Source organism: Cotesia glomerata, unplaced genomic scaffold (assembly GCF_020080835.1).
Source record: "Cotesia glomerata isolate CgM1 unplaced genomic scaffold, MPM_Cglom_v2.3 scaffold_26, whole genome shotgun sequence".
Classification (NCBI taxonomy): domain Eukaryota; kingdom Metazoa; phylum Arthropoda; class Insecta; order Hymenoptera; family Braconidae; genus Cotesia; species Cotesia glomerata.
In genome coordinates, this window is record NW_025403107.1 from 24,227 (window position 1) to 36,396 (window position 12,170).

General features: G+C 34.9%; 3 protein-coding genes across 7 annotated transcripts; 2 read left to right on the forward strand and 1 right to left on the reverse strand.

Moving 5' to 3' along the window:
* Positions 1-224: 224 nt before the first annotated feature.
* Positions 225-8,812, forward strand: LOC123274207. 5 transcript variants are annotated; one of them, XM_044741748.1, is made up of 6 exons: positions 463-593; positions 2,448-2,662; positions 2,741-2,863; positions 4,272-4,429; positions 4,843-6,238; positions 6,347-8,812. In XM_044741748.1, the coding sequence occupies exons 2-6, from the start codon at positions 2,509-2,511 to the stop codon at positions 6,619-6,621; spliced, it is 2,106 nt and encodes a 701-aa protein (XP_044597683.1). In that variant the 5' UTR covers positions 463-593; positions 2,448-2,508; the 3' UTR covers positions 6,622-8,812. The 5 variants fall into 5 exon arrangements, with proteins under 5 accessions (XP_044597682.1, XP_044597683.1, XP_044597680.1 ...); XM_044741747.1 differs by lacking the exon at positions 463-593 and adding an exon at positions 225-358 and having other exon boundaries at positions 4,843-8,812; XM_044741745.1 differs by having other exon boundaries at positions 4,843-8,812.
* On the forward strand, positions 2,870-3,949 carry LOC123274211. Its single transcript, XM_044741757.1, has 2 exons — positions 2,870-3,379; positions 3,495-3,949. Exons 1-2 carry the CDS (start codon positions 3,236-3,238, stop codon positions 3,828-3,830), a joined length of 480 nt encoding a protein of 159 aa, XP_044597692.1. The 5' UTR covers positions 2,870-3,235; the 3' UTR covers positions 3,831-3,949.
* A 614-nt stretch (positions 8,813-9,426) lies between the features above and the next one.
* On the reverse strand, positions 9,427-11,805 carry LOC123274217 (puff-specific protein Bx42-like). Its single transcript, XM_044741764.1, has 2 exons — positions 11,491-11,805; positions 9,427-11,167 (listed from the first exon to the last, which is right to left on the reverse strand). Exons 1-2 carry the CDS (start codon positions 11,502-11,504, stop codon positions 9,535-9,537), a joined length of 1,647 nt encoding a protein of 548 aa, XP_044597699.1. The 5' UTR covers positions 11,505-11,805; the 3' UTR covers positions 9,427-9,534.
* Positions 11,806-12,170: the final 365 nt, after the last annotated feature.

Consider the following 12,170-nt stretch of genomic DNA (forward strand, 5'->3'; position numbering starts at 1 on the left):
TGAAAGAATAATATATAAAATAGCTAGATGAATGAGTAAAGAGAAAATCAAAGTCATTGCTATTACCAAAAGAGGGTTGAACAATTTAAAAGCTGCAGGTGGTGGTAAAAAGCTGAGGGTGGAGGGTTAGTAGGACAGCGCCTGCGTAAAGTCCCCGATGATGACGAGTAGAGCTAGCCTCTAGGTGCTCGACCCAGACGTAGTTGGATCTTCAATCGCAGCAGCACATCATCACCGAATTATAAACGTTAACATACGTAAACGTTACGTGGGCAATAATCACCGAGAGAGCTCTTATTGTTTACAAATCCAGAGCGTGCAGTGTGCGTCCCAAGAACGTGGGGACGTTACCAATCGAGTATGTACCTAGGTTATAAATAAAATGTGTATGTGTCTGTGTTGGTGATGACAACATGAAATGTCCACTACGATTGATTGAGTTCAGCGGGTCCGACCTCCCGGATGAATATTTGCCAACCTGGGCAGTTAAATTTATTTGTTGTGTGATTTTATTTATTAGTACCAAGTAAATATCAAACCCGTCGGTGATTTTTTTTTAACCACTTTACTGCCCCGACGAATGATTTAACCAGGTGAGCTTTATGTTGTACTGCTGATGTTAATGTCCGTTGTATGTAAATATTATCATTTTTTTTATTCATTTATTTATTTATTTATTTCAGTTTTTATTTTTATACATCCACCAGTAGCTGAGGTAGCGAGTAGTCTAGCTCTAGTTAAACTTTCAAACTGTATGATTAATAATTAATTAAACATCGTCATAGTTGACCAAGTAATACCACGACATCTGCGTAGTGGATTGCACCAATCTATCAACGACGTAAAATAAATCCTGAAGAACGTCGTTAAAATTTAGTATGCACCGTCACAGTAGATGGTCATAACACTGCATACATAACGCTGTTCGTCCTCGTTTTTCTCATCTTCACTAAGGTGTACAATGTACAATTATTAATGTCTATGTACTCTTGCTCACTTTATATTATGTATTTTATGTGTACATAATATATAAGCTGGAGACTGCAGAACGTCTTAATTGTGAAGCTGGCGGAAGAATAACTCTAGAGTGTCACGTCGAGACAATTAATTGGTTGAATAATCGCGGCTCACATGTGGGTCACGAGTTGCATCGTATAATGGGATTTATGGGCGAAGCTTAAAGCTTTACACCGTACAGTGACACTTTTTATTTCGCTAGTACCTTATATATAAATATGTATGTATAAAGTATCAAATACATACACACCGCTCGATTTGTTATACCGTGAACGAAGAAAACAATAAAAAGAGATTCAAAGTAAAGTAAAGAGGGGATCTATGAAACACGGATGGCTTTTATCGATGATAATCACATTTTCTTCGACACTTTTTTTTTATTCTTTACTTTCATCTTCGTTTTATTATCGCCACTTTAGAGTTATTGTTAATACAATCGACTAGGTGTGAAGAATATAAATAAATTGAATGTTATTAATATTAAAACTCGACTAAAATAAAAGCATTGATTTTTTTTAAGCAAACGAAAATAAATTTTAAATAAACAAATGTCCGATAGAATTTAAAATTTTCCATTTTATCCCAGGGATTGAATTGTCGAGCGTCAGTCCGTTGAACAATTAAATTATTTAACTCCCGAGTATCTACAGACTTACTAGAGGGTAAATGAATAAAAAAGTAAAAAATAAAATAAAGCCTATCAAGAGCGCACAAGGGAACTATAAAATCTTATTGAATGTGACCTCGAGTTACTTCCGTATCAGATTTTAAATATTACACATCGTATGTTGGAATTTTTATTTCAATTGCTTCTTTTTTAGGTTGAATCTATTGTAAAAGTAACGATTTGTATGAAGAGAAGCGAACGATATTTTATTTACTGGATGCACGAGTCGGCTCCCCTTTGCGGTATGCACGTCCTGTCGACACCCCTCTGACATGGAATTACAAATAGTACTCGAACGGTTCAGTTAAAGGACTACACGAATATTTCTCTAATGATTTAGATAGCTGTCGGTCGCATGGATAAACATGAAAAATTATTCTAGTTTGATTCAAACTACCCAAAATCAATCGTAACATAAGAGAGATTTACCGCCACAAGTGACAAGTAAATGCAATCACGGGGGTTCGGACTTGATAGCTTAGCTTATATATGTATACACAAGTACATATGTGAAGTATATAGTATATAGTAAATAGTAGGTAGTATGTAGCAATGTAAGTGATGACTGAAACCGAGGGTAAGGGATAACGAAGAAAGAGAGTACGAATGTATCCAGAGGAGAGTGAAATGGTTGCTTGGCGACGGCTCCTGCAGCGACTCTTTCTTGTGGCCCTAAAATGAATTTCAATCCCACTCAATTTCAGCATGAACGGATTAACTACGAAATCCTCTTTCATTTTCGTTTCTTTTTTTTTTTTTGCAGATAAAAAAAGCTGAGAACAAGTGCTGGAGCCAGAAGAATATAAAATTTACAGCCGGAAAAAATGTGGAGCTCGGTGACTTCTGCTGGAACGGAAAACGGTCCAGCGCCGCCTTCGAGAAGTAAACACAGTGCGACGTTACTTGGAGGTCATGTTTATCTTCTAGGAGGCCGCAATGGAAATCTCCCACTCAAAGATCTCTGGAGGTATAGCCTAGGTAAGTAAAGTGTACTCTTGATTTCACATATACATACATTCAGAACTTTATATATATATTCTACATGTATACATACAGATTCCCACATACAAGCACCAATACTCGGATCAGGACTTAACTTATATGTACTCAATGATCAGATGAGAACTGCTGTTGAATACCCTCGAGCAAACACATCTCATTCGGATTCTCGTTATCACGGTTGGTTGATTGACATCTGGTTGGCTTGATGCTCATCCCAATCCCCAATTACACACCTCGCTGGATTGACACTTGTATCTGCTAGCTTGTATTCCAATTTATTACTCACGTATATTTTTTTGGTTGTCAGGTGATCGATGCTTTTTTGTCATAACATTACAGCACGTCATGTATCGCTGTAAAAAAATCACTCATGTTATTTTTTATTGATGCGTTGAGTGACAATTTAAATTAAAAATTAAATGTCGTAATAATGCTGCAGTTTTATCTATTTGATCAATCTTTTATAACTGTTGACACAATTTTTCCGATTGACAAATTAATGTTTCCAATAAATATCAAAGGTATGTTTTTTTAAATGAATGACAAACAATGGGAAAAGACAAAGCAAAGACGTTTAATAGTATAATCCAGGCAATTAATACTTTAAATCGACAGTCAAGTTGTTTTGGCAAAAGAATATTGAAATATATTTCTTCCCAGCTTAATACTGACGAAGAATTAATCAAACGACCGGTATTTAATATTTATTAATTCACTTTTTAAGTTAAAAAAAGTTTTTTCGCTTGGTATATATTATGTTTCATTCAATTCAATAATTTTTTTTCTTTCATCTTCCTTTGAAATAAAGTTATCGGATATTCTGGAAGCTTATGAGGAGTTTGGGATTCTGAAACGAGATCATAAAGGGGAGTTAAAGTTGAATGACACCGCTCAGCGTCCATCAGTAGCCAGTTTACGTCTACCTCGTCGTCCCCAAGGCTGTAAATGCCCGGATTGCGTTGGAAAATGCGGGTTCTGTCCGACGCGCAGTGGCAAGATAGCCAAGAGAAAACCCGGTCAAAAAAAATGCTCTCACTGTGGCAGGGGTCGTTGGTTGGCTGAACAGAGACGAAAGAGACAGAAAAAACGATTAAGGAAAAGGACAAATAAAAATAAACGTATTGAAAGACGTAGTCGGAAATAAAACAACATTTTTATTAAATTAATTACTGGATAAATTTAATAATCCTGTTGAGCTTACAGATTATTTATCAAGATAATATAAATATTTGCTATGTATATTACGTAAATAAAAAATTTTAGTTGAACGTTATGAAAAGTTTGTTCGATGAAGTAGATAGAGCATGTTTAATGTAAAATACTAGGTCAACCGCTGACTAAAGTAGTCGCTGAGAACCCTATTGTCTGGTAGCACGTTTTGGAACCCGTTGAGAAGAGATAAATGTTTTATGAAGAGGGAATCTTCTTATCCAAAATGAGAGTGCAACTCAGATACACACAAGAATTCATACATATTAAGTTGATTCCCCGTAGCAACGTGTCCAATTACCCGAGTAACAGAAAAATTTTTGTTTTATCTTTATATTTATTTACTTTTTTTCATTTTTTCTTTTGCTTGTTTCAGCTGAAAGTCGATGGGAAGAGCTACACCCGAGTGGAGAGCGTCCTCCAGCGCTTCAGGAACACAGCGCAGTTGCCTACAAGGATTGTTTATACGTTTTCGGAGGCGAGCTCGGGTTCTCCGCGGGTACTGAAACTCCGCTATGGGTTTACACAGTCAAGGTAGTGTAAAAGATGAGATTACACCAACTGCGATGAAATACTTGTTGTTAATTTATTTGGTAGCTGGAGAAAATTGAAGTCATTGTAACGCTTTCCAGATCTTGCAAAGTTCTTCCTCATTCAATTATAAACTTTTACTTTTACTTTATTAGCTTTAATTAATTATTAATGTGAATTTTCATGCACAATGTGCAAAAAAATTTTTTAATTTTAAGATGATAGAAAAATATTAATAGAAAATTATCACATTTTTTTTTTTTTAATTCAATTGCGTAGAAATAAGTTTCAGGTATCAATATATTTTTTTTATTCAATTGATTTTTATCGGATTAATATTTTTACGCTTTTTTTTCGTGATTGTAATTCAATAAAAAAAAAAATTTATAAAGAAGTTATGTTTGTCTTATTTACAGACAAACTCGTGGAGAAAAATACGAGCTCAGAGAGGGTGTGCGGTACCCAGAGGACGAAGAGGCCACACGGCACTGGTACATCGAGGACAGATGTTAATCTACGGCGGATATCAAGATCTGCGTGGTAGTTCCCCGGAATTGTGGGCGTTTCATTTTGAAACAGAATCTTGGCACTTGTTATCTTCAAGTGAATGCGGTCCAGCCCCGCGTCATAAACACTCAGCAGTTTTACACTGCGACGCGATGTTTATCTACGGGGGTATGACAGATCTACAGGAAAGGAATGACTGCTGGAAGTGGGACGTTAAGTCAGCAACGTGGAGTTTGCTTAAAAGTAAACCAGGACCCGGAGCACTCCACGGTCACGCAGCTTGTCGACTGCCCAGTTGTATGTTAATTTTTGGGGGTGAAAGCAACGGATCGGCCACTAATGATCTTTGGCGGTTTCATTTTGCGACTGAAACTTGGGAGAGATTGACCGTGCCAGGTCCGAAGCCTCAACCCAGGGCAGAAAGTGTCGCTCTGGCTGTTTCCGAGCTAGTTATAAAAGGGAGTGGCGTGCAAGACAACCGGACAAGACTACGGAGTAATAAAACAAGATTTTCTCTTTCCAGCAGTGGAGGTAATCGGGTATCGCCGTGTGAAGCTCCCACGAGACCTAGTTTTCTCAAAGAAATATCAAAACTTTCGCAGATAAATCTCTCGAGACTGAGCCATCCAAACAAATGCAGCTACTCGGTATTGAGCGGACAAGAAGATACTGAAGAATGCCCACAAGATGTTAACTCGTACTATCCGTTCCAGCAAGTTGACTCGGAGCTGGTTGAGCCGTCGAGTGGGATGGTGAAATCACGAAGCGCGAATGCGTTGGCTCGACGAAGACACCGTACTTTAGCCGAGGCAAATAATAGATGCAGCTTTGAAAGTTCTTCTTATGAAGCTAAAAGTGCCCGCATGACTCGTGAACCTATTTCCGTGCCAAACTTTCGGGCTCTGACTCTACCCACGCCTGTTCTCACCCCCGTGGAGGCTGCGAGACTTGTTTTTGTAGATCCCGACGAGGACAGTGATGACGACCGCAAAGGATTAGCGACGACGCGGCTTATTGATGTCGCGGAAGAAAAAGCAGACTTTGAAACTCTTCATCAAGCTTGCCAGCCTACGCGTGGCGAAAGTTATAGTTCTCACTTGTACGAAGCTGTCCAGAGTCCCAAGACACCTTGTGCGACTAAAATTCCTACATCGGCGTCTGTACGGTTCGCGGATTTAGAAGAGGGTGAAGAATCAACCTCGGATTATGCGAGTATAGAGGCCAGGAGTCCTGGAGATCCGTTGGCCGATGACGACTGGCCTGATAGGAAAAAGTCCAAGCAACGCGCTCCGACGATACGAGAAGGTCAGTTTGGATTTTGCAATCCTAATTATTTAGGGTTAGAGACTAATGACGACAAGTTTGCTAAGCTACTTAATAGTCCGCCTGACAGCGTTCTTGAGGATGCTTCAGGTAGATCAGCATCTCAGACTTTCGCGGAACTACTCGAGCTCCAAGAAGTAAAACCTCGGGCCCCTCCCAAGAGTTTGGCGCTTGGTTCCCCGTCCAGGAGAGCTGTCAGTGCATCGCGTGCTGAGAGACAGAGAGAAAAACTTGCTGCCAGTGAAGCTGTCACACCTGCACCGCTGTATGTTTTTCTCGTAGGTGGTAAGGAAAAAGGTCTCGCTGGTGTATTCGCAAGACCTGTCTCTCTCTGGAAGCTCCAATTAGCTCCGCATATTTTTTAATTACTGATACTGGTAATAGTTTTTTTTGCTAACAGTTTTCTCATTATTTTGCCAACTAATGTGTGCTGTATTATTTTAGAAAGTAAATTTGTATAAATAATTGAAAATTACTTGCCAAATAGAAACAGAGTATTGATAGTATTTTTTCGGCGAAAAATGTAACTAAAGTACCTATTTGAGACCGTCATACACTTGATGAATCGAAATATATAATTAAATATTTAAAATAATAATCAAATTAAACAAAGGCAATAAATGTATACTTATATAATTATAAAACATGAGAAAACTTTTATGATAAATATTTAATCGACTTTATAATATAATAAAAAAGTATATATAAATATATATCTATGAAGAAATTAGATACTGTGTATTTGTAATATTTGATGTATTTAAAGTGATTTTAAAGCAGTAATGATGCAATGTCTATTGTCAATTTGAAACAGAGCTAGGAAAGTAAAATATATTAACAGCTGGATAATATTTAAAGTATATGAAGAAAATCGATGTATGAATGTATAGAAAATTTATAAAGCAACTCTTGGATTTATTTTTGCTGCCTATTGTAGACATACAATTTATATATTATATATACTTATATGATTATGTTTGATTCTACTAAACACGAAACACAATACTAACAAAAATGACTTTTTCGGGTACATACATGAAATAAAGTATATTTGATGATATATAACGATATTATTGCCATAGAAATAGTATTGTTCAAATATTATACAATGAAGATAAAAAGAAGGAAAATTTCAAATCAATATTTTCGGATACGATATGCAATTTCTTACTACGAATTACTCGTATTTGTATACTTAACAATGATGATTATTATTCTTTACAAAAAAATAATAATAATAATAATAATAATTGTACTCTTTTAATAATGAAACAAAATGTATTTAACGCGCAAAAGCTAGTTGGCTATTAGCGCGTAGTATTATTATAATTAATATTGCATTTGTTTATCTACACATCGGTATTATAATATAATTGTAGTTAGTAATTTTTACGATAATTAATATCTTTAAATGAGGTAAAAAAAATACAGTATAATTAGAGTTATAAGTTCATATTGAACTCGACATTTATCTCATATTAATTAATTAATTGATCATTTAAGTAAGAAATTATCTAGTAAATAGAATAATTATTTTTCACGTGTGATTGAAATGCCAAATAATGAGATAATGGAAAAATAAGTTATTCTAATGATTAAAGATTATTTTTTACGCTTCAGTTTTTTAAACGATACAGGGTAGAGAAAAATTATTATATTTATTCCTACAATACGTCCAGACCATGCGACTCGTGAAAAGTGTTATGCGTTTGCTCAATATGAGATAGTGACACACGCATGTCAAAATTGCACACGTCCAATCAACCGGATAGCAATTTATTGTAATTGATGAATAGTCATAGATTGTCCAGCCATTTATTTGTTTAATATTACTAAGTTAATTATAATTATGGATATGTTTGTGTAGAATTTTTATGCCCGACGTGGCCCGATGCAAATGATCCATCCATAAGTAGATAGTTTTAACGGTGATGCCCTTTTCGTTGGACACTGAAAAAATTTTTGTTAGTATTTATATTTGAACGATTCGTTGATTATTATTATTATTATTATTATTATTATTATTATTATTAGTTAATAATTATATTATTTATAGTAAATTTTATATGGGATTTAGTGCAATTGTCTAGTTAAATACTAAACATATCATGAATGTATGGAATAATGTTATTTGTTTTGTTACCGCCTGTATTAGTTAATAGTTAATAGATAAACTCTTATCAGCGTCCAACTTTAAAGCTGCACCAAATTTTAAAAATAATAAGTTAAGAAAAAAAAAATAAATCAATGTTTTCCATTTCCGTAGTCTCTACAGTACTTACCAATTTTTTGTACAAATGATTATGTGAAATACATGTTCATAGAATGATTATGATAACTGTACTATTGTATGTATAATTAAAGTCATTAATCAGCATTGCAATCATTTATATAAGTTGGAAAAATATATCAGAAAATAATGAACTACCTAATATTATCATTGATTTAATGTGTACCGAAAATAATTGGTATCACGGTTTGTGACCACTGTGACTAATTTGAATAATATGATAAAATAAATCAGTTGGTGTTATTTTGTCACCAATTGTCATTGAATTGTTTCGTAATAATTAATACCATACTGGTGGATGTGATGATAACCAACTGAATTGTTTTTTTTTTTGTTGGTTTCTTCTTTACATTGCGAGATAATTTCTTCTCGACTGTTGTCGTCTTCGATTTGGTCGCAGATGTTATTGCTGCTCGGTTACCTGTTTTTGATTAATTTTCTCATCGACTCCTAACACTTGCGATTGCTTTTGATTGATGATTTTGCTTCTTTATTTGTGCTAATTAAATAAATATTTTTTGCTGAATTTATCCTCCTTTTTTGCATATAATTATAATATTTATAAAAAATAAAATAATTATTTTTTTTTTGATAATTAAGTAATATTATTTTACAAATTTATTAATAAATTATTTTTATATACACTATACATAATTGGGTTAAATTAAATAATATTAGGTCTTTAGCGTAAGAATATAATAGCTGTAAGCTGGAGTTTAGTTTTGACAAATTTTATATTAAAAAATCACATCTCGTTAAAAATTCTCAATATAACTAAAACCATACTTTTCACGTTTAAGTGCAAATTAATTATTAAATTAAATAATAATAATAATAAATAAAATTAAAATAATTCAATACCTTTCAAATATTATTTGTCATTATTCAAAATTTATTTTTATCGATTAAAATTATTAAATCGCTATCACTAAAATGATTAACTTTACAGAAAGAAAAAAATTACATGATACAATATAATAAAATTAATCTAATGTTTCCGGCGTTTCTCACGATCATCGCGCCGATCTTTTTCGTCTTTGCGCTTCGACGAAGTCGCAGAAGATGAATTTGCTGTAGTGGCGCTCGCTCGTTTGGCTTGACGCAAGAAAATGTCAAGCCCAAAAGGATCCTCTTCTTCCTCGTCTTTTTCGAACTGCACTGGCCCAGTGCGCTGTGCCGAGCGATCAGTGCCGGTGAATTCCTTGTCTGGTACAAATCTATTAGTCTTAACTATTTTTTCCAAGTCTTCTCCGTAGTTATCTTTATCAACATTTGTAGGGGCTCTGTATATATTAGATGCTAATGTGTTTGAGTCCCTCCACGGTTTGTCGTAAACGTTGTACTCGTCATCAGGGCCATACCCCGTGTCGATTCCCTTTGTAGTATTAAATAGACGTTGATCAAACTGACTATCGCTATTAGTATTGATGTTTTTAGCCGGCATACCAAGAGCAATTTGCTCGCTAATATCACGTTCACGCTCCCGTTGAAGTCTGGATCTTTTATCTGGAGCAGCTCGAGCAAGATTCCTATCACGTGCACGGTCTTTATGCCGCTCATGTCTCAGTTGATCTCTTTCTTTAGATTCTTCGGATTTTTCCAAAGCCGCAGAAGCCTTCAATCCAGCCCGTTCTTCACGAGCCTTCTGAGCCAGCTGACGAAGATGATCTTCTTTCTTTTCTTTTTCTTTTTGAGCCAATTTCTTTTCTAGCTGGGCGCGCATTTCCACCGCTTCTCTCGCTTTTCGGTCGGCAATATAAAGAGCCTCAGCAAGCTTGGCAAAATTTTCATTTACGTGGACTGATTGCAGACCCCGTCCATCAGCAGCTAGACGTTTGTCCAAAGGAATCGTGTAACCTTTTGCGTTCTTCCAGTTACTGATACACGGTGGAATCTTCCACTCCTTTTGCTCCTTGACGGTAACTTTACGAGTTGGAGAATGCATAACTGGTGCTGGTGGTGATGGCGGTCCTCGAGGTATTTTTTTGTTGATCCTAAACTTGGGTGGCTCCATAGGGTCTACTTGAGCTTCAACCATCCGAATAACACGTTGTTTAGCGCCTGAGTTGAACGACTGTCCTTGCTGCGATGGTGTGTATCGAATATACTGTGCTGGACCTTGCTTGTCAGCGCAACGGACCGGCATAGCAGCGGCTATTTTTGACTGCGTTATTTTTTCCAGTGCTTTGCGAGTTCTCTCGGTGTTTTCCTCAAGTTCTTCCTCGCTAGGTCGTACAAGAGTCGGATCATTCTCATTGGCTATTTCAGAGGGCAATAAGTCACTTAGTTTGCTGTATACGATTTTATCTTTTGAATGACCTTGTCGGGCAATAAGGTCGTATTTTATTTTTCCCTCGGCGTCCAGCTGAACTGCTAAGGCGTTGGATGTTTCTTTGCCCTTTTGACCCATTTCCAGAGGATACTGAGCTACGTGTATTTCTGGAAAGGCGCCTCCATCTCCGTAGTCGTCTACGCTCCGGGGAATCCATCCTTTTCTTTGACCATATGGCGGAGCGGTCACAAAAGCTTTAACCAAAGCTGACACAGGTCTCTGTCTTAATTTTTGCTCTCGGATTTCATCGGACCTGTCCCAAGTCACTTGGTTAGGGTCTGGTAAGAAACTGGAAACAAAAATAGAAAGCATTACTAGTAAAAATATTTTTTGAAACGATTAAAAATCAAATAATCATAAAATTTGTATGATCCTGAAATAAAAAGAAATCTTACAATTTTTAATGTTTTTATAATAATTAAATTATTTAAAAAAAAAAATTAGTAAAAAAATGCCACTGTAGAAACTGAAAAGAATTATAAGTGCAAATTTTCAAAAATATTTTTTTATAATTTATTGGTTATAAAAATTTGTGAAAATTGTAAGATGTCTGCTGATTTTAGTATCATCAAATTAATCCCATAAAATTATCAAAAATGATTAAGTACATACCTTCTTAACGGCATTTTTGTTTGCTATACAGGTTTCTTTACATAAATTTATGTATACAACGTAAATTTGTATACGTTTAGTGAATAAACGTAAGTATACGTTTAATGGATACTCAAACTTTTGAGTCTTTATAAAAAATTAACTTGGCGTTTTATGTGTGCACTACTGTATAAACCAAATATACAAAATTAAAAACACTGTTCTTTAAATAAATTTCGAAAAAATTATAATAAAATTAAACTTAGTTGTAACTCATCAACTCAGTGGAATTTTTCCGCCATCTTGTACCCAACGTAACACAATTACACGATACACAACCAAAGATACCACAAAGTATAGATACATGTATCTATACTTCGTGAAAGATACTTAGAGATCTTAGAGATAATAATTTTTCGTTCGGCTTTTTCCGAGTAATTTCGGAAAGTTATTTTCACGCATGCGTAGTGAGAATTAGAAGTTACAATAACAGATTTTAAGTAAATAACTGTTTTTTACCTAAAGAATAATTTTTTAGCTAATGTTTTTATAAAAAATTTATAAAATATCATTATTGCATTATTCTTTATTTCATTTTTTTTTTTTTTTTTTTTTAATTAAAAATGTTTACGTTTTAAGGCTGGTTTTTAAGTCTTAAAGAAAAACTTCTTCCTTACCGATGAATAGTTTTTGAAGTTTTT

What these genes read in the sequence shown, in the direction of transcription:
- LOC123274211 (XM_044741757.1), top strand. Translation starts at nt 3,236, where the DNA reads ATGGGAAAAGACAAAGCAAAGACGTTTAATAGTATAATCCAGGCAATT. An exon ending in AAGAATTAATCAAACGACCG is followed by an intron (nt 3,380 to 3,494) that starts GTATTTAATATT and finishes TTTGAAATAAAG; the next exon opens with TTATCGGATATTCTGGAAGC.
- LOC123274207 (XM_044741747.1), top strand. Translation starts at nt 2,509, where the DNA reads ATGTGGAGCTCGGTGACTTCTGCTGGAACGGAAAACGGTCCAGCGCCG. An exon ending in TCTCTGGAGGTATAGCCTAG is followed by an intron (nt 2,663 to 2,740) that starts GTAAGTAAAGTG and finishes GTATACATACAG; the next exon opens with ATTCCCACATACAAGCACCA. An exon ending in TTCGGATTCTCGTTATCACG is followed by an intron (nt 2,864 to 4,271) that starts GTTGGTTGATTG and finishes TGCTTGTTTCAG; the next exon opens with CTGAAAGTCGATGGGAAGAG.